The 21686-nt window shown below is 44.0% G+C and overlaps 1 protein-coding gene across 1 annotated transcript in view; it reads left to right on the forward strand.

Moving 5' to 3' along the window:
• Nucleotides 1–458: 458 nt before the first annotated feature.
• Nucleotides 459–21686, forward strand: part of B4GALT5 (beta-1,4-galactosyltransferase 5) — a 76031-nt gene continuing 54803 nt past the window's right edge. Inside the window, exon 1 of the mRNA XM_032350382.1 lies at nucleotides 459–822. Coding sequence (XP_032206273.1) covers nucleotides 708–822 — 115 coding nt within the window. The 5' untranslated portion in view covers nucleotides 459–707. The remainder of the gene's footprint in view (nucleotides 823–21686) is intronic.

Genomic DNA, 21686 nt, shown 5'->3' on the forward strand with positions numbered 1-21686 from the left:
TGAGTGTAAGTTCACGAGGGCAGATTTTGTCTATTTTGTTCTTTGTAGCATCCCCAGCACCAAGAACAGTGTCTGGTCTATGTCTGGCCTTCAATAAATGGTGAAATGAATGAACGAATGAATGAATGAGTGAGTGAAGGTGTATGCCGAGCCCCTATGCCTACAATCTCCGCTCCACTGCCGCAGCAGGAGACCAGCCGCGTCCGACATTGCAGACGGCCCCTTGGCTCTGGGGCTGGGGGCGCCCACGAGCGGAGCCGACCGGCATTTGAGCGACGCTCCCCGAAAGCCTGGGCGGTGGCTGCGCCAGAAGAGGGGCTGTCGCCATTTAGCGACGTTCCCTGAGGGCCGCCGCTCAGCCGCGGGAGCCGGACCGGGGGGTCCGGCCGGCAGCGCGCGCGCCGGTCTTTTGCGACGGTGCCCGGCGGCGCTAGTCCCGCCCCCGCCCCGCCTCCCGCGCTGTCCGCCCCGCCCCGTCTCTGCCGCTGCGCTCGCTTCGGGCCGCTCAGGCCCCCCGCCCGCTTCATGTGGCCCGGCCCGCGGCGGCCGGCGGCAGGGAGCGGTGAGGCGGCGGCTGGGAGCGGCTGCCGGAGAGGCCCGGGAGGTGGTGGCCGAGGCCCAGGCAGCGGCGGCGGCCCAGGAGGCGGCGGACGGGGAGCGGCGGGAGCAGGCCCGGCCCGGCTCGCCAGCGGCCGCCCGGCTGCAGCATGCGCGTCCGCCGGGGGCTGCTGCGGCTGCCGCGCCGCTCGCTGCTCGCCGCGCTCTTCTTCTTCTCGCTCTCGTCCTCGCTGCTCTACTTCGTCTATGTGGCGCCCGGCATAGGTAGGAAGGGAGCCTGGAGTCCTGGTTGGGGTCTGCCGCTCCGGCCTCGGCCGGGGGGGGGGGGATCCCGGGAACCCCCCCCCGCCCCACCCTGACGGAACTCCGGCCCTCAGAGGACCCCGGCCCGAGCCTGGCCCTCAGAATACTGCGGGGACCCCGGCCCGACCCTCGGGAGACCCCACGCCCGACCCTCATGGGACGCCGGGACATTCCCGCTTTCTGCACCCCGACCGGCCCTGGAGCCCACACCCCCACCCCGCTAGCCTCCCACGCATCCCCCGGTCCTCCTAACCCCATCCCCTGGCGAACCCGACCGTACCTCCACCCCCGCCCCCCGGGCCGGGACTCCCCCTTTCCCGCCCTTGCCTCGCTCGAGCCCCTTTTCCAGCTGCTAGGCTCGAGAACTCCCGTTCCTCCTCCCCCGGGGTCTCCCGCGCCCTGGTTCCCGGCATTCCGCGGACCCCTGAACCTCTTCGGCCCGCCTGCTAATCCTCGCCGAGCCCAGGGGCTCGGGGCTCGAGGTGCCCCACCTCCCCGGTTCCCATCCATCCTTCCCCTCTCTCCTCCCGGGTGAGTTCACCGTTTCCTGCTCCCCCTCCCTATCCTTTCTTCCCTCCACTTTCCTGTTACATCCACCTCCAGGTCCTCCTCCCCAGCATACACATTCTCTCCTCTTCTTGGCGGCCCCTTTCCTCACCGGGTGACCCCCCCCCCCCCACCTTATAGAGGTCCACCCCCATTCAATCTAACCCTTGAGCGACCCAGGCCGTCTCCCCTGCTGTCTCCTTCCTCCTCCCCCAAGGGCACACCCTTGTTGTTACCTCCGCCCCTGTACCTCTTTTCCTTCCCCAAATTCTCTGCGCCCCTACCCCTCCACCCCCACCCCGCTCCGTTCCTCGGCCACAGTTTCCTCCTTGAACGAAGACTTGGGGAAAGGTTTGTCTGGATGTTTCCACGCTTTTACTGCTTGCCCCCCCCCCCCCAGTCTCAAGGTAGAAGGTGGCCCTTTAGTATCCTACGGCTCCTGCTCAGGGACCGAGAGGACATGTAAATTGGCCCTAGAGGAGAATTTGTGATAAGAGCCTTGGGGAAATGGTGCCAGGTGGGAGGGAGGAGCATGGAGAAAAAATGGAATGGGAACTCATTCTTCTCGAAGGCTTGTCCTTTAAAGGCAAGGCAGTCTCTGGGGAAACTGAACACTGCCCACAGATTTTGTAAGACCACCGATCGGACATTTAGGACGTGAAGAAAGAGATTGGAAGGAAATACAGCATGAGGGTTAAGGTCAGAGGACACTGAGGTCAGACTTGGATTCAAATCCCTGTCCTTTATGACCTTGGGCAAGTTAACAGGCCTCAGCTTTTCTCCTCTGTAAAATGGGAGTGTTAATCTTAACCTCATGGAGTTTTAAGGAAGTGAATAAATTCCCTTTTAAAGCACTTACAGTGCAGAGGGAGTGTTGTGTGTGTGTGTGTGTGTGTGTGTCTCTGTGTTTTAAAGCAGTTACATGTAACTTTTCAGAAAGACAGGAGTAGATGGAAGGATTAAAGAAGGTATTTGTCTGACATGGTGTTACCACAGGCTCTAGAAAAAACTTCAGTTCAGGGTGAGGAATGACCAGAAGATGCTGTTGGAGCTGGGGCAAGGAGAGTGAATTCTGCTCTAAAAGTTCTGGGTCATTTGGGTGTTAGGAAAGGGTTGATGGTTTAACTATAGGGGAATGCCCTTTAGGATTGTGGTAATGCCTAGTGCCATTCTCTGTTGACCTGTCAACACTGAACTAGCTGAATAGAGAAATTTCCAGCTAGAGCAGGAGATTCTCTCCTGATTTTTTTTTTTTTAAGAGCATATTTCACGTAATGGTGAATATTGATGATCTATACTGTAAACTAGATCTGGGAAGGTAGAAGAGGCAACATCAGATTGTCCTACAGTTCATGAAGTATCTAAGGAAAAAGGATTCCTCTGGGAGAGTACAGTGTGTGGTCTGACGGATCAGATGAGGAGATAGGAATTTTGGCAGAACAAGAACAGGTGCATAATTAGTGGAACTAATTGAGAAAAGAGGTCATTAACATATTGGATCTCAGACTCCATAACAATGGGTGTGAAATGATAGATTTGGACCTCAGTGCAGTCAGTTCTTGGAGCCATAACCACTTCCAGTGATGGTGGTTATTTCTGTTGTTTGTACATAAATCAGCCGTATCTACATGCAGAATAATCCCACTGGGATGGTGGTCACCCTTTAGATTAGAAAGGTTAGAAGCCAGATTCTCCAGCAGAAATGGAACTTACCACCTTACTTAAAATTCCTCAAGGATAGATTTAGGTCAATGGAACCCCAGTGTAAAGTAATGGGCACCTACTGTGCTTAGATTCTTCTATCACTGATAAGTGAAAAAGTTGCAAAGTACTTAAATTTTCACTAGTTTCTACTTAAATGGAAGTCTTCCAAAGGGCAGATCTACTTAAGATTCAAATTTTGTTAGTGGGAAAGGCAAGCCATAAAAAAGATGTGGAATGGCTTTAGGGCTCCTGCAAGCACAGTTATATTCAGTGGTTTGGTGTTTTTTTTTTTTTCTTTTCTTTTTAAAATCTTGGCTTTCCTGTTAATAGACTTAATTTTTCAAATGACCAGCTTTGGACAGTGGGGTGGCAAATCTTTCCAAAGGTTAAGGCAGTCTAGAGAAATACAAGGATTTATGTGCCTTGGGTTGTGAAGACCTTAATTTGAGACAATTATTGAAATAAGCTTAGAAAATAATATTAGGTTGAACCATATGAAATTTCTGTTTTTGCAGGTCAAAAATGGTTTGTACAGTGGCAGTGTGATAGTAGTTCAACCTAATTCATTTCCAGAGAATGACAATTCTGACTTCTGGCATAATGGAAAATGTTAGACTTACATTTCCTTCTGGGTTTAATTTTTTCTAGTCTTGCTTCTGATTTAGTTTGTATACCTTTTGACCGTGTTTTTTGCTTAAGGGTCTAAAGAGAAATAGTCCAAAGAGCGTGTTACAGTTGTATTCAGAAGTAGGTAGACTTGAATTGAATTTGAGATAAGAGAAAAGTCATGTCAGTTATAAATGTTTTAAAGTTGTTCATATATGATACAATCCAGTCCCAATGTCAGCCTGTCCATTAACTTAGTATTTTTTGGATCTAATGCCAGCTTTTAATATTGGTGACCTATAGTCTGAGAGCAAGGGAAATTTTCCTGGATTTGAGGGTCATCTGAAATGGGGTTAATGGTGCCATTTGACTTAGGAAATTGGATGTCAGGAGTGTTAACTAAATCTGACTGTAGTGTGTTTGTAACAAACAGAGGGCTCTCAATTAACTTTAATATCCCTATCCAAATCCAGTTAGGGATTACAGAGTACGGCTTTACTGGACATTACATTTTTGTTACTAATTCAGAAGTAGTGTCTTACATCAGTAGTTTGAAAGTAGGAATGAAAAGGATGGGACAGAAATGATGTGTGGGGGTGCCTGGGTGGCTCTGTCAGTTAAGCATCGGACTCTCGATCTCAGTTCAGGAATTGATCTCAGGGTGGTGAGTGCAAGCCCCAGATTGGGCTCCGTGCCCACTTTAAAGAAGAGAAAGAAAGAGAGATGAAGATGGTGGATTTGAAATGGAAGAGGAAGCCGAGGTGGTGATGAAGACGAGTTCATGCCTCCTCTCTTGCTCTTTCCCAGCCACAGCCTGATTCTCATTTACTCAGTCACTGTTTCACCTGTCCTGGTGAAATATCCCTATGCATTTCAGAGTTCTGAAGAAAACTTTGAACTTGTTTATATGATGCTTTAACTTAAAAAAAAAAAGAGAGAGAGAGAGAGAAAGAGATGTATCAGCTCAGAGTATACCCATATTCCCATCTGACCAGGTCTTTTAGAAGATAAGTGAACTATTTGTAGATATACATATGAAGTGCTGATTGGAAAACATCTAATAAGTTTATGATGCCCTCAGATGGGAAGGCTGTAGAGAGGTTAATGACCTTCACGAGTTGGTAAAACAGTTAACCAGTTTCGGGAGAGGTGCCTGATCCTGGTTAGAGGTACTAGTCTATTGATGAAATTTCATTAATTGAAGTTCTGCTACTTAAACTGATTTTCCTTTGCCCTTTGATTATTGAGGAAAGGAAATAGGGAATGATTTTTCCCTTTTGGTCTGCTTAGTTCCAAGAAAAGTTTGACTTATGGCTGGCTTTTGTAGGGCAGGAACCAGTAATTCTAATTCTGCCTGATTTGGCCAAATGACCTTGAGCAGGTCACTTGATTCTCTGATCTTACACTTGGGAAAAGCCCAAAACTGTTTGAAAAACTAGAAGTGCATCTTAACCAAACTTTTTTTTTTTTAAACTTAAATTTGAGATGGTGGGGGAGAGAGGGAGAGAGCACGTGAGTGCACAAGGTGGGGGCGAGGGGGGTAGGGAGAGGGAGAAGCCGGCACTCTGCTGAGCAGGGACCTGACATGGGGCTCAGTCCCAGAGCAGATGCTTAACTGACTGAGCCACCTAGGCACCCCTTAACCAAACTTTTATTTTTATTTATTTATTTTATTTTACTTTTTTAAAGATTTTATTTATTTATTAGAGAGAGAGAGAGCATGAGAGGAGAGAGGTCTGCGAGAGAAGCAGACTCCCTGCAGAGCAGGGAGCCCGATGTAGGACTTGATCCCGGGAGTCCAGGATCATGACCTGAGTGGAAGACAGTCGCTCAACCAACTGAGCCACACAGGCGCCCCTTAACCAAACTTTTAATGAGATGTTTTTATATACAGAAAGTTGATAATTCATTCACATTCTGTATAAATATTAGACTTAAGATTTTAGATAAGATACACGTTTTATGCGGTGCCTGGGTGGCTCAGTGCTTTAAGCCACTGTCTTGGGCTTAAGTCATGATCTCAGGGTCCTGGGATGGAGCCCTTGCATTGGGCTCTCTGCTCAGCCTGGAGCCTGCTTCCCCCTCTCTCTCTGCCTGCCTCTCTGCCTACTTGTGATCTCTCTCTCGCTCTCTCTGTCAAATAAATAAAATCTTTAAAAAAAGATACTTGTTTTATGTAATCAAATGCAACTTTTTTTTTTTTTTTAAGATTTTATTTATTTACTTGAGAAAGAGGCCGCTAGAAAGCGGGAAGGAGAGGGAGAAGCAGGCTCCCCACTGAGCAGGGAGCCCCACGCAGGGCTCAATCCCAGAACCCTGGGACCATGACCCTGGGACCATGACCCCGGGACCATGACCCTGACTGAAGGAACCAGCTGAGCTACCTAGGTGCCCTCGAATGCAACTTTCTCTAATAACTACAGGAAAATTTCAGATTCCCCACAGTTTAGTATGAGAACCGCCTTTTTTCTTTTTTCTTCTCACATGAAAATGCCCTCTAAATGCTAGTGCACATAGATAGTTCTTGAGCTTTTGTGGAAGGATATACATGTGGTGGAATGTGTGTTATTTGTAAAAAAGTAAAAAACCTCGTCCTGTTAAAGAACCCGACCTCCCACATGCCCATGAGCACTCACTCACTCAAATACTTTCTCAGTTGTGTCATTCTAGAAGGAAACCATGTTTAGGGAACAGGTTGAAGTTTTAAAACCTAACAGCACACTTTTGACCAGAACTTTGGTGATGTTTTATGGCTTCTTTGCAGAATTTTTCTACACTGGAAACAAGGTCTGGGTTTGGAGTCGAAATTTCTTTAACAGTGAAAGTATGCTAATCTTGGACAGTCTTTAGAAGCAGTATCAGTTACAGTTCCAGACCGTCAGTGGTGTAGCCAGTAGATGATTCTGCTCTAATTCTGACATTTCTCCCCGCCCCCCACAGCTTGACAGGCCAGTGGGAGCAGCATATATTAAATTACCAGGAAGAAGGGTCTCTGTGTTGCTATGATTCTTTAGAACTCTTCAGGAGAGTAGAAATTCCAAAGCTGTAGAAGCCAAAATGCTCTGGACTTGCCCAGTTTTGCAGCTTTTTTGATAATGGAAGATCTGTCGGACACATCTAACCATGTAAAGCAAGCAGAACTTGCAGAAGCAAGAAATAAGGAATGTGATGCTGCTGAGACCTGTCAAAGAAATAGAGAAAACTGGGGGTTAACACTGGCCAAGATAAAGGATAATCAGAGGCAAACAGATTGGGTGTGGCTTGGAAGAGGTTAATGGAGAGGTTTCGAGAGGAGAGGCAGGCCAGCATACGACTAGCATAAGGCCCTTACTCTTTAGGTTTCTAATAACACAGCTAAGTAAGTGTGGCCCTGCCTTTGCACAATAGGTGCATTTTTGTAGAAAATTGTGAGAAAATGAATTTGAGATCTATGGGTCAATAATTAGTATTCGAATGTCTGCCTATTATGTTACCAGCTGCGGGAGGGAAACGCATGAATTCTAGAATTCTGACTGCTGCTTTCGTTTTATAGATGATCACATAAGCCCACATGGAGTCATTAACTCACCCAAAGTTGAGAATGATAAGATATCCCTGAGGCATACAAAAAAATATGGTTGAAAAGACAAAATTAATCACAAGAAACAACTAGGGAAAAAACAGGAGATAGTTTGTAGTTAGTTGCTAAATTATATGACAGTCGTTCTTAATGAGATGGGAGTGCAGGCAGGCATTCACTCCTTTATTCAGCCTGTCGTTCTTTTGAGTGTCTCCTCTTGTCTGATACGCGTTTGTGTATGGAGCAGTCTAGAAATGAATAAAGCAGAATGTTTCTGCAATCATAGTGGCTTTTACATCAGCGAGAGGGTTTTGCCCTTATAGTGCTTTTATTCTAATGGGAGGCACAGCCAGTGCAGAGGACAGTTTCGGATAGTGGTGGGAGTGACTGAGTGTGTTTTAGAGTGAGTTGTTAGGGAAGGCCTTGTTGAAGAGGTGATACTTGCCTTGACTGTCGCTAACATGTCTTGGGGTGGTGGGCGCAGGGTAGGGGTGCACATGTAAGGGACCAGAGGCAAGGATGAGTTTGAGTGAAGGTTGACTGGATTTTTTCAATGATGGGAAGAGTGGTAAAAGATGAATTTGGAAACGTGGGAGGGCTCAGGTCATGTCAGACCCTGGACCGTGGGAAGGACTTGTAGGAGAGGGGTGAACATTAGCTTTGAAATCAGCCACACCTAGGTTTTAAATCAACCCACTGAATGGACAGATTTTTTAAAAAAATATTTTACTTCTTTTTAAGTAGGCTGTACCACCCAGAGTGGGGCTAGAACTCCCCACGCTGAGATTAAGAATCACCTGCTCTACTGCCTACCGCCAGGTCCCTCAGGCAAATTATTTTCAGTTTTCTTACCTACTGGGTAGAAGATACTATCTTCCACACGGGCTGTTGTGAGAAATGAGTATACATGTAAAGGGGTTTACGCAGAGCTTGAAGCCCCACGTTACAGTGATTACTGTTTTTTTTAAAAGATTTTATTTATTTATTTGACAGACAGAGATCACAGGTAGGCAGAGAGATAGGCAGAGAGAGAGGAGGAAGCAGGCTCCCCGCTGAGTAGAGAGCCCGATGTGGGGCTCGATCCCTGCACCCTGGGATCATGACCTGAGCTGAAGGCAGAGGCTTTAACCCGCTGAGCCACCCAGGCGCCCCTACAGTGATTATTTGTAAACAGAAGAAATCCTCTCTGGCCTCATGCTAGTGCGACACAGAGCTAGAAGGACCCGGGCTCCAGTCCGGCTTTACCAGTAACTAGATGGGAAGTGTTACCTCAGTTTTTTCTCCTCTGTAAACGGACATTGGTGACCCTACAGATTCTAGGGTCCCTTTCAGATCTGAGGTTACATGAATCTCAGCAAGTGTGGGTTGAATCTTGAAGTAGAAGAAGGTGTGACAACTTAGGTCAAGTTAAAGCACCCCATTTTTAAAAATGCAGGTGCCCCCTCCTTGGTTTCCCATCTTGGATGAAGTGCTGAGCCGTGGCTTCGGTGGCACTGCTGGAGGGATGAGGTGTTCACGTGAGTCTGCACACGGCCCGGTTTCACCCTTCAGGGTGATGGAAAAGTTTACACCCTGTGGTCTCTTGTTTGCGGACACTTGCCCTTAAAAGAATTTTTGCACTGAAGTCTGTATGTTTGAAATCACTATGACAAAAATTTGTATTGTCTTGGTCAAGGGAAAAACTAAAAAGAATTTTGTGGCAATATCTTCAGGATGTTAAGACCATTTTCCCCCCCTTTTTTTCTTTCCTTTCCTCCCCCCCCCCTTTCTTGTTTTTCTTTGTTTTTGGGGAAATCCTTTTAACTTTTAATCTGCTAAATCCGTCCTTTCCCTAACGTTTCACACTTTTGCTTTTAAGCATGAGAGCGAGCCCTGGACTCATGAGCTCCTGGCCCATCCTCCCTCTCCTAGGTAATTGATGTTAAGTGGAAATGAATATTACATTTTGACCCAGTAAATTCTTTTTTTATATTGTGGCTTCATCCAAAGAACACGCATGCCTCCTGCTGATCCCCTGAATGCAGTGTTTTCCCAGGCACAGGAGTCCCACCGGAATCTTTTAGAGTCCTGTCCCCCCCCGCCCGCCCTCGTTAGTTTGAGTAGGCAGTTACTAGACTGCGGTACTGTTCCTCCTCCTTCCCAGGTTACAGATACCAGGTACTCGGCGGCAACTAGAAGGGAAGCTGGTCATTGTTCCTGAGTTGCCTTAGTTACTGTCATCAATTATGAACAGTTCTCGGAGGCGATTCCACCTAATTATGGTGATGAAAATGCTGTGGGATGTCAGGTACAGGCAGGCGTGGATTTTAGGGAAGCTCAGTGTTGTGTTTTAAAACTTAAATTAATCTAGGCTCTGCTAGTGAGCACGACTGTTTATTATATTTATTAAAGAGCTGTAAACACATAGATACAAAGAGGGAACTGTGTTCTTCACCCTCCAGATGGTCCTAAAAGTATGATTAATAGACATTTAAACCTTTAGCTCAGTTCTCATTGTTGAACAACCGTGTGCTCGGGAAGATGGGAAAATAGGAATTTTTTTTTTTCCCTCATAAAACTGCTCATTATCCCATTTTGAGGAGTTCTCCTTCTAGGCGCCGTGTCTAAATTGTACTCGGGCTTGTGATGTTTATATTTTCTTTTCTCTCTTTTTAATATTTTATGTATTTATCTGAGAGTGAAAGCGTGCACGGGAGGAAGGGCAGAAGGGGAGGGAGAGCGAGAATCCGAAGCTGAGTCCCCGCAGAGCATCGGGCCTTAGCAGGGGCTCGATCCCACCACCCCGAGATCATGACCTGAGCCTAAACCAACCAGCCCAACTACAACTAAGCCACCAGCTGAGCCACCCAGGCACCACTATGTTTTCTGATTGGTAGACCATTGTCCTCTGAAGCCAGAAAATAGTATTTTCCTAATTGCTGTGAATGTGGTCACATTTGTGTATTTTTTTTTTTTTAAAGATTTTATTTATTTGTCAGAGACAGAGGGAGAGAGAGCGAGCGAGCACAGGCAGACAGAGAGGCAGGCAGAGGCAGAGGGAGAAGCAGGCTCCCTGCCGAGCAAGGAGCCCGATGTGGGACTCGATCCCAGGACCCTGGGATCATGACCTGAGCCGAAGGCAGCTGCTTAACCAACTGAGCCACCCAGGCGTCCCACATTTGTGTATTTAAAAAAAAAAAAAAAAATCCTTTATTCCAGTTTAGAAGATGACAAATTGGCAACTTAAAGAAGTTAAACCATGTGGACCAAAGATTGCAGTAGGATTTTTCATGTACTCGTTATGAAACTGTTTACTTTATTTATTTATTTATTTATTTTAAAGATTATTTATTTATTTATTTGACAGAGAGATGGCAGGCAGGCAGAGAGAGGGGAGGAAGCAGGCTCCCTGCTGAGCAGAGAGCCCGATGCGGGGCTCGATGCCAGGACCCTGGGATCATGACCTGAGCCGAAGGCAGCGGCTTAACCCACTGAGCCACCCAGGTGCCCTGAAACTGTTTACTTTAAATAAAAGCATTTAATCTTTTAACTTAAGAAAAACTCACTTTATCCGTATCCTCATAACCTATAGAGAGAGTAGTGATAGGAAAGTGTTCTGGGTTGTGATTGTGATTGTGATTTTCTTGTGCCAGGATAGTGCCTAGCACATTGTACGTACTTAAAATAGTTAATGAAATGAATGAGGATAACTGTTTGGCCAGCCAGCCTCTTCATTTTTGGGATTAGATTTACTCTGGGGGAAGGATCACTGCTTCTGTTAATCCTGAATCTGAAGTGACTTTGAATTCGTTTTGCCCCATGCTACTTTGGACTTGTTTTCCTTGCTGTTTCTTTGGGGTGAATACATATAATATGATGTTTGTTACGTATTTTGGTAATTTAAATGTGTAATTCTGTGGCTTTAATTATATTCACAGAGTTACGCAACCGTTGCCGATGTTCCCCAAAATTTCATCACCTCAAGCAGAAACTCTGTTCCCACTAAGCAATAATTCCTCATTCCCCTTTCCTCAGCCCCTGTTACCATCTGATCTAATTTTTGTCTTTATGAATTTTGTGCTTTTTCTAGGTGCTTCACATAAGTGGAATCGTCATACAGTCCTTTTTGTATTTAGCTTATTTCACTTTGCATCATGTTTTCAAGTCTCATCCATGTGAAAGCATGTGTCAGAACTTTGTTCTTTTTATGGCTGTGTAATACTCCCTTGTAAGTGTCTGCCACCACACTTTGTTTTTTCATCTGTTGATGAGCACGCGAATGGTTTCCACCTTTTGGGTGTGTGAGTAAGTTCTACTCTGACCTTTGGTGTTCAAATGTCTATTTGAGCCTCTGTTTTTAATTCTTTTGGGTATATATTTAGGATTGCAATTGCTAGGTTATGTAATTCTAGTTAATTTTTTGAGGAACTGCCTGACTTTTCTACAGGGACTGCACACCATTGTACATTCCCACCAGCAGAGGATGAGGGTTCCAGTTTCCCACGTCCTGGGCACACTTGTTATTTTCCTTTTTTTTTTTTTTTTTTTTTTTGGTTTTGTGTCTTTGTGGGGTTTGTTTTTGTTTTTAAAGCATAGGCATCGGGGCGCCTGGGTGGCTCAGTGGGTTAAAGCCTCTGCCTTCGGCTCAGGTCATGATCCCAGGGTCCTGGGAAGGACGAGCCCCGCATGGGGCTCTCTGCTCAGCGGGGAGCCTGCTTCCCCTTCTCTCTCTCTCTGCCTGCCTCTCTGCCTACTTGTGATCTCTGTCTGTCATAAATAAATAAAATCTTAAAAAAAAAAAAAAAGCATAGGCATCTTAGTAGGTGTGAAGTGATTGCTCATTGTGGTTTTGCTTTGCATTTTCTTCATGACAAATGATCAGCATCTTTTCATGTGTTTATTGGCCATTTGTGTATCTTATTTGGAGAAATGTCTGTTCTGGTCCTTTGCCCATTTTTTAAATTGGATTGTCTGTTGTTGAACTGTGAGAAACTCTTTATTTTCTAAATATTAAACCGTTACCACATGTATGGTTTGCAAATAACTCCTCCCGTTCTGTGGGTTGTCTTTTCAGTCTCTTCATAGTGTCCTTTGATGTGCAAAATTTTTAATTTTAATGAGATTCAGTTTATCTCTTTTTCTTTTGTTTGTACTTTTAAAAATGTACTAGTCTCTAAGAATCACTTAACTTTTGCTCCCTACAGCTTGCCTATTACTTCTTCTGCCTGTGAAGGTCTTACAGGCACTTCTAAATGCTTTTAAGTTACCAAAAGGCATTTCCTGCACAATCTACTACTGATCTGATTTATTGAGGAAGCAGGCATCAAGGGTTTTGGGTTTATCTTGCTCTTAACCTCTTTTAAGTTTGCTGCTGGTTGCTTGATTTCTCTTTGTCTTTAAAATGGTCTCTCTTCGGGGTGCCTGGGGTGGCTCAGTCAGTTAAGTTGGGTTTCAGCTCAGGTCATGATCTCAGAACTGTGAAATGGAGCTTGAATTGGGCTCTGCATGGAGTCTGCCTGAGATGCTCACCCTCTGCTCCTCCCTCTGCTTGGTCTGTCTTTCTCGAAAATAAATAAAATCTTGAAAATGGTTACTCTTTGTCACACTTGACATGCTCTGTGGATTGTGTTAACTATTTCAAGTCTTAGAAGGGTCCTAGGACTTTCTCTGATAGAAGGGGGGCTGTCCATATCTTATTTGATGTTTTTTGTTAATTATTTTGTTTAATAGGACTGAAGCATACATTTCTGCCTCTAGTTGCAGTTCTCTGAAAGCCCATGTAAGGCAAGGCCAGATGTTGAGACACAGATTTTTGAGGTTGGGGACAATACAGTTTACTGATTAAACATACCCTGTAGAGGGGCGCCTGGGTGGCTCAGTGGGTTAAAGCCTCTTCCTTCGGCTCAGGTCATGATCCCAGGGTCCTGGGATTGAGCCCCCGCATCAGGCTCTCTGCTTAGCAGAGAGCCTGCTTCCTTCCTCCTCTCTCTCTGCCTGCCTCTCTGCCTACTTGTGATCTCTGCCTGTGAAATAAATAAATAAAATCTTAAAAAATAAATAAACATACCCTGTAGAAGAGAAATTTGGAAAAAATTATAGATTGGTGAACATAGTTAGTGAAACACTGGACTCATCATACAGAAATGAAAGGGGCTGCTGACTTTTAAGATAGGGAAAATTAAGTTTTTCTTGGCTTTTTTTAAAAACCCAAATCTCCATTAACCAGCCAGCACCTTTGTATTTTGTTATTTAGGAATGATGACATGAAGGTATGATTTTCTATTTGGTATCAAGCATGGGGTTTTGTTTGTTTGTTTTCTGTCTTCTGATTCGGTGAAAATTGGTAATTCCTTATTCACCAGAATAAGAATGGGCATTCTGTTTCCCCGTGCCTCCCAGTCATCGGCACAGGCACAGGGTGGCCCGTGGAGGTGAGGAATAGGCTGCCAGGACAGGCCCTGCATGACTGGGAGGTGTGTGATGCAAACCACAGGATTCCCCCTCCAACCGCCACCAACCCCGTTTCCTTCATAAACAGCATTATCAGAAAATGAACAGAGTGCTAAAGAATGAGGAGTATGGAAGAATCTAATTTGTAAAACCTGCTGAACTCCTATAACTCAAGGTAAAATACAGCAATTTTATTTTTTTGTCCTGGGTGCCAGCTGAATTGCAAATGGATTTACCTAAATGTGAATGATAATGGTAGCGATTAAAGACAGGTGGGTACTCAGAAAGGTTTATGTTGTGAGGCCTGTAATGAAAGAAAAAATACAGAAACTTGGCTTTTCATTTGCCTGATTTGACTATTAGAGCTAACTTCATTAACTTAATCATTATGATATACTACATCGCTACAGTGCGCTGGGGCTGGGGGTTCAGTGAGAATGAAGCAGACACCATAGCTGTGTTACATTTTAAGTATTCAGCTAGGGAGTACAGCTTCCCCATAGTAAGAAACACTCAGTTTTGAATGGTTTTATACTCCTAGATGGGTGTGTTTAATTGAAGGTCGGTTCAGTCCAGTTCAGCTATGGTGTTAACATTCCTTAATTGCAGACATACTAGTCAGTATGATATAACTATAGGTATTTAAGACAGCAAAAAAGCTTTTAAGAAATTCTTTTTTTTTTTTTTTAATGTTTTATTTATTTATTTATTTACTTATTTGACAGGCAGAGATCACAAGTAGGCAGAGAAGCAGGCAGAGAGAGCAGGGGAAGCAGGCTCCCCACTCTGCAGAGAGCCTGATTCGGGGCTTGATCCCAGGACCCTGGGATCTTGACCTGAGCTGAAGGCAGAGGCTTTAACCCACTTAGCCACCCAGGCACCCCGCTTTTAAGAAATTCTTGAAAACACATTTAATTTCCTACCCCATTGGGTCATTGGTTGTGCCAGTTTTTGGTGGTGGTCGTATTTACAAGGAATGTGTCTGCTGTTTATCTCCTGAGTGACCTGAAGTTTCTTTATAACACTAGTGCGCTCTGGACCAGTGGAGGACGCATGAATTTACATGCCAAGGCCTCTTCCCTTCTACCTTGAAGAGTGTCGGTTTTAGAATACAAGTCTGGCACTGAGTAGGTGCTCAGGAGGGATTTGTCAGACATGATGAATTTGTCTCCTACCCTTCAGTGGCTTTCATTACACTTGGGATAGAGTTCAGACTTACTGTTGTAACTTCCAAGGCCTTTCATGATCTAGCTTCAGCCTACCTCGCTGGCTTCATTTATGCTACTCCTCTCCTGTCCCTCCAGCACGGACGAGGTAGCTCTTTTCCTTTATCTCTTCAGTGCCAACTTCTGTACTCCTGCCCATCCTCAGACCTCTAAATCAGTGTTCAGTGAGCGGACTTATCTTTCTCGATCATTGTTGTATTCCTGTCTAGAACACTGTTTTGGCACACAGTAGGTGTTTAATCAATGTTTATTTGTTAAGTCAGGGAAGTGAAGTAGAGGTGGACAGATCTGAGGTGCTGAAAAATACAGTTAGCCCGTTCTGCTTGTTTGGGTATGTTAACCAGGGCTGTGCTAGCCGCTGAGATTTCAGGGTGAGGAACTAAAAGGATCAAATAAAAACAATGATTTATAGATGTGATTCATAGCATACTTTTAGATTAATTATGCCCCAGTGCAGTCAGATGTTTGGTGATGTGGAGGCCTGGTTTGTGGGCAGATGACAAGTAAAAGTTTCAAGTTTTGCCGGTTTTGTATTCAGCAAGGATTTGAACCCTTCCAAGTGCTTTGTGTCCTACATACTGTGTGTATGATAATGCTTTGCAATTGGAAGTCACAGATAAATTTATCAGTGTTTTCTCTGGTACCTAAACTTGACATTTAGATGAAAAAAGGATAAACATAGGAAAATAATCAGTCCAAATTTAGGATGGGGCAGCTAAAGTAATTCTCTTATATTGCTGGGGACATTGTTTCTAATTTTTTTTTTTTTTAAAGATTTTATTTATTTATTTGACAGACAGAGATCACAAGTAGGCAGAGAGGCAGGCAGAGAGAGAGAGAGAGAGGGAAGCAGGCTTCCTGCGGAGCAGGGAGCCCGATGCGGGGCTCGATCCCAGGACCCTGAGATCATGACCCGAGCCGAAGGCAGCAGCCCAAACCCCTGAGCCACCCAGGCGCCCCTTGTTTCTAATTTTTAATGAGGAAGATACTGAGGTTAATGGCTTTGGTATTTTCAAATTTATAAAAGTTATACCTTTATGCTGTGAATATGCTTGCCAGTCTTTAATTTGAGAGGTAGTTTTTGCCTAGGACATTAGAAATTGTTTTATATTTTACTTCATCCAGGGAGAGATGAAGATAAAAAACACTTTTCTGAAATTGGAAGTCCATGTGGATGGCTTGGAAAGTAAGACCGTTGTTCATAAGTAGTCCCTGGTGCTTCATGCTGCTGGATGGAAGATGGAAATGACCTTGCCTCTGTCACTAAGATTGTATTTTCAATAAAAGCTTGAGCTGATTAGTGCTAGACCAACACCCATCAGTTTCTCTGTCTGGAAGGCACAGCTAGAACCCTCCGTTGTGCTGTGTGTGTGTGTGTGTGTGTGTGAGTGTGAGAGAGAGAGAGAGAGAGAAAGCGAATGTATATGAGAGGGGAAGTGAAATGCTTTGCTGTTGGCTTAATTGCCTATTTCATCATTGACTTGGTTTGTCTGGCTTTTTCATTCTGGTTTTAAGTATTGAGAAATCTTAAGATTTGTGTGAGTTAGAAAATCTGGATTTATTTGAACTCTATTGAGAATTAACCTTAGGTAAGAGAGCTACTTTTCTGGTTGGCTTTATGTTTGAGATAACTTTTTTCCTTAATTATTTTACTACAGAAAATTTCAAACCTATGCAAAAGCAGAGTGAATAGTATAGTGGATCCCCACGAACAAAGATAATTTTTTGATGTGGCCTTTGTATTTATGAAAGATGTAAAGGGCCCAAAGATTCTCCTTTCTAAAAGAAAAGAAAAGAAAAGAAAACATGAGGATAGGCTTACACTAATTAGTAACCGGATTTTTAAAGTTTTTAGGTAATTTGATAATTTGATTTCATTTTTGCTCAGAAAATAAGCAGTATATAAATGCAAGATTATTGCAACCATAAAGGAGAGAAATTATCACATGTTTGCAAGTCTTGATACTAGTTAGCTGTTCACCAGTCCCTGTCCCCTCTCCCTTCCCCAGCCCCTTGATCCCAGAGCTCAGCTGGAGGAGGGACAGGAAGGGAAAGCGGGAAATTTCCTGCTGGGATTACCAGCTCCTCTGAACGGGTGCATAGTAGACCAGAGCTGAAGCAGTTGATTGCAGTGAAGTTTCTGGAGGATTTAATTTTTTCTGTTACCCTGTTCTTCATTTGAAACCTCAGAATTCGGTGCAAGAAGAACAAAGGTCAGCATGTTTGCAAAGGCTAAGTTTTTCCATGCTGTGGTGTTACCTGGAAGGTTCTGCTGAGCTTGAGGAGCAGGTGCTGGGGTTAAGGATGCTGAAGCCTCAGGGGCCCTTGGGAGCAGACCATTACTGCTAATGTGCCTGCGCAGGTGGTAACCAACCTGTGCTCTTTGGTTTCCATGACCTTTTTTTCTGAGACTGTATTGCTAATTTCTGTAGCTGTTTATGTCAGCCTTGACCAAAGCCAAGTACAAAGTTTGCAAAGGAAAGTGGAAAAAAATACCTCTTTTAGGACTCATTTTGGCATAGATTTTGTGGTGTGTGTTTAGTAACATCCCCTGAGATCCACAAATTAAACATTACTACCACTGATTTGATTTTAGTATTATTTGGTTAATTTAATAGTTCTAAAATTAAAATAAACAGCATAGATTGAGGCTATAGTTTTAAATTGTATTGTATGTGTGAAAAATTGACTCTCTTCATTGTGCTATCTGAACAAACTTACCAGTAGATTATTTATGTAAGTTGGTGTCACCAGAAACATTCCGGAATGAATCATGTTTAATTATAATCTCACAAATGTTACCACCCTTGTTCTGTTGAACAATATTGTTAAACTATTAAATCAGCTTCAACAATGATAAAATTACAATAATTTATTCATAATCATGTTTTCCTCACAAGTGTTTTCATTTCTTGGTTTCCTTCTGATCTTTATACATACTCAGATACTTGAAAATTTTGCACCTTAGGAATTGTTAGTCTGAGAGAGTTGATTTTGGAAGAGTGGTAGCGAGTTTTGTGCTGGAATAACCTTTCGCAGTTTCTCTGCTGTAACATCTTTTCCTGGTTGGTTCTGTGTTTCCCTTACTATAACTAACCATAGTGTCTTGCTAGAAGATTATTTCTGGCAAGGGAATTCTTGAAAGCTATAAAGAAAACATACTTGTTCTGTTTACTGATACGCGAAAAACTACACCAAATTGCAGTCCCTTTGGTGTCAAGTTGGTTTAATCTCATTTCTAAAGATTATTAGTAAAATTAAGTGGAAGAATTTAAAATTTCATGAAATCCTATACCAGTGTGACTAATTTAATGTGAAAGTATAGTATTTGATCTAGTTCCTCCTTTGATTGGATTTAGCAAAGTAGAAATAAACACTTTTTCAGAAATCTTGTTGTACTTCGTGATTATTTTTCTCCAGTCTGGTGTTTTTTCTCTCGTTTGTCGGAAGTAACTAAACTTTGACAGAGAAGTTTCTCAAAGGTAAGTCAGAGCAGATAAAACAAAGAGGGTCAGTTGGGCTGCTCTGGCCACTGCTGCTGTTATTTCCCTCGTGTTTTCAGATGTAGCTGCGCGATACGGTGTGCCTTTTAAATCTGTAATTAAAGGAATTAAATACGTAGTTAATTTGTGTGGCCTGCTCTAGGCTTTCTGGGCTTTTCTAGACCTTTGGAATATCCCATCTGGAACTATGAGACAGAATGAAAATTCAGGATATTCCTTTGCTTCCGAGTTGGTGGAAATTTAGGTTGCAACTAAATGTTGTATTTTCTTTTTCCACCTCTTTTCTGTAGCTAATACATACAGAATAGGGACATCATTGATAGCACGCAGGTTATTCTTTGTAAAGGTGGTTATACTAAATACAGTTAGTTCTGCTATAACATGACTTGAGCATTCCTAAAAATCCTCATGCTCCAAACAATTGTTGAATAAAAGCCATAGAGCTTATGGGAAAAATGAGTTTAGGTATGCGACACTTAAGAACTTTATTAGTGACTCATTTTTTAAAAACAGACCTAATGAAAAAGGAAACTAATTAAAACAGAGCACAGGTTTACACCTATTAAATGATTGAGAAATACCATAAAATAGAACACCTGACTTTGAAGAGACCAGAAGTTTGCTCACGGATGTGGGCATCAGGCCAACCAATCCGTGAGTTATTACCTGGTGGTGGAAGGATTATCTGATGCAGAACCAAATGTCACATCGGACGTGTATCGGACACCTGCTTGGTGAAGTCAGGTAGCTGGTAGATATTTGGGGTATGTGAGTGCGTGTATGTCTGCTCAGCTGGGGATAGTTATCTGGGTGTTCCTTATGGGTGAAATTACACATAAGCAAATGTGAAGTTTTTAGTTCTGCTCATTGTTGTCAGATATATCAGTTACCTTGGAACAAATGTGCACTCCCAAAATAAGCATCATAGGGGAACTGTCTATAAGACAAAATGTGATGTAATTGGATAAATGTGTGAGACTATTTAAAAATGATTTTTTTAAAAGATTTAATTTATTTATTTGACAGGCAGATCACAAGGAGGCAGAGAGACAGGCAGAGAGAGAGGAGGAAGCAGGCTCCCTGCTGAGCAGAGAGCCTGATGCGGGGCTCGATCCCAGGACCCAGGAATCATGACCTGAGCCGAAGGCAGAGGCTTTAACCCACTGAGCCACCCAGGCGCCCCCCGCTTTTTTAAAGATTTTATTTATTTATTTGACAGAGATCACAAGGAGGCAGAGAGAGGGGCGGGTGGGGGTGGGGAGCAGGCTCTCCGATGAGCAGAGAGCCAGATGCGGGGTTCCATCCCAGGACCCTGAGACCATGACCTGAGCTGAAGGCAGAGGCTTAACCACTAAGCCATCCAGATGCCCCTAAAAATGATTTTTAAAAACTTTGAAATCAGGATTCCTGGGTGGCTCAGTTAAGTGTCTGCTCATGGATCCCAGGGTCCTGGGATCAAGCCCAGCATCGGGCTCCCTCCTCTGCAGGGAACCTGCTTCTCCCTCTCCCACTACCCCTGCTGTGTTCCCTCTCTCCCTGTGTCTATCTCTGTCAAATAAAATCTTAAAAAAAAAAAAAAAGTTTGAAATCCCAAACTGAACAGAAAAGGTGCAATTACAGTACATCAACTTTTTCTTGAGCCATTTGGTGGTGTGATTTCCTATCACTCCCCAAATACTAGACTTTTTTTTTTTTTTTCAACAAATAAGCATATTCCAACAAAGGACCGTCCAACCATTGAAGTTAAGAAATTGACATTGATACCTTACGGTTGTCTAATCCTTCAGCCTCCATCAGAGTGCTGCCAGTTGCCCCAGTAATGTCTTCTATATCAAAAATAATTCAGGTCGGCATCACTGTTTTACTTTCTGCCATAACAACATGTTCTAGGCACTTTGTGCCTTCCATATCCCAAACCTGGAATCAGTTATTTCTCCAAAGAACTCTTGAGTCTTTCTAGTGGAGAATGGATATTTAGAAGCCAAGATCCAGGTGTTGAGGGCACTTATTGCTATTGGAGTGTTAAGGCTTCTTGCCTCTATGTATAAAGTTATGGGATATATATATGTATGTGTACATACATACGCACATTGACATCTATATTTCTACTTGCGTATGAACGGAAAATTGTGGAGTTCACCTTAGTACCTGCAATTTAAATCCATTGCTTCAGGGTTCATGCTAGTTTTCTCCCTTTTCATATTTATAACTCTTTTCTCTGACTGTGGAATCCTAGCTCCCGTTTTTCTTAATATATTTACTTAGTTGATCAATCCTTTGTATGTACCATGCTGCTTCGTCCCCAATCGCTGTTCATATATCCTTTTCACCTGGAACAGTTTAGTTCCCTTTCCTGGGCTTTCCTCCCTCCTCCCCACCCCCCCCCCCCGCCCCGCCCTTAAGCTCCCATACCCTGCCCCAGCCCATCTGCCAGCACGGGTGTCCTCTGCACCCCACTTGGGCTCTGACACCCTGGACCAGGCTGCCCCATCTCCCGCAGTAGACACTCCTCTCCCCCCTGCTCGGCCTGCGGCACCCCACCCTGGCATCCCCCTCTTCCCTGACGCTGCAGGGAGGGCAGCCGGCTCCTGCTGTGCTCAGGCCTCCCTCTGTGACCCCTCAGCACAGAAACCTCCCTAGGCGCGGCCCCACCTAATGGCTTTAGGACTGAATTGTTCTAGAAAAGGGGAAAGAGCCCATATAAAACTTTTTGATAAGTAAACTCACATTTTGAGGGGGAAGAATTGCCTGGGCCACGTCACCTAGTTTTGCATTCTGAAAATATAGTTACCATACCTTTCTGAAATTCTTTTTAGGTTATTTTCCGTGTCTCTCAATACACAGGATATTCTTGATTACTTCCTGTAAGGCTGCACATCTTTAGCTAACCAGAGTGGGTCACAAAGTGAAACATTTAACCCACATAATCCTCATGAGTCTTTTTCCCCCTTCTTCGATCTTTCCTGTAGCATAGATAGGAGCTGTAATGTCTGAGAAAGCCTCCTTCCAGAAGTGACTATCTTGTTCAGTAGATGGCATTTCTGTCTCTCCCCTTCTAGCTCGGTGCCATCATCCTGTGACCCAGCATGGCAGTGGCAGCAGACGCTGTTTCCATTAGCTGAGTCTTTTCTGTAGGTGTTTTGCATGTGTTATCCTGTTAAAACACTCTACCTCTGTGAGATGTTGGTCTTTTACGGATGAGGAAACCAAGGCTGGGAGGGGTTCAATAATTTGTTCAAGGTCACATAACTT

The sequence above is a fragment of the Mustela erminea genome, chromosome 7, assembly GCF_009829155.1.
Source record: "Mustela erminea isolate mMusErm1 chromosome 7, mMusErm1.Pri, whole genome shotgun sequence".
Classification (NCBI taxonomy): domain Eukaryota; kingdom Metazoa; phylum Chordata; class Mammalia; order Carnivora; family Mustelidae; genus Mustela; species Mustela erminea.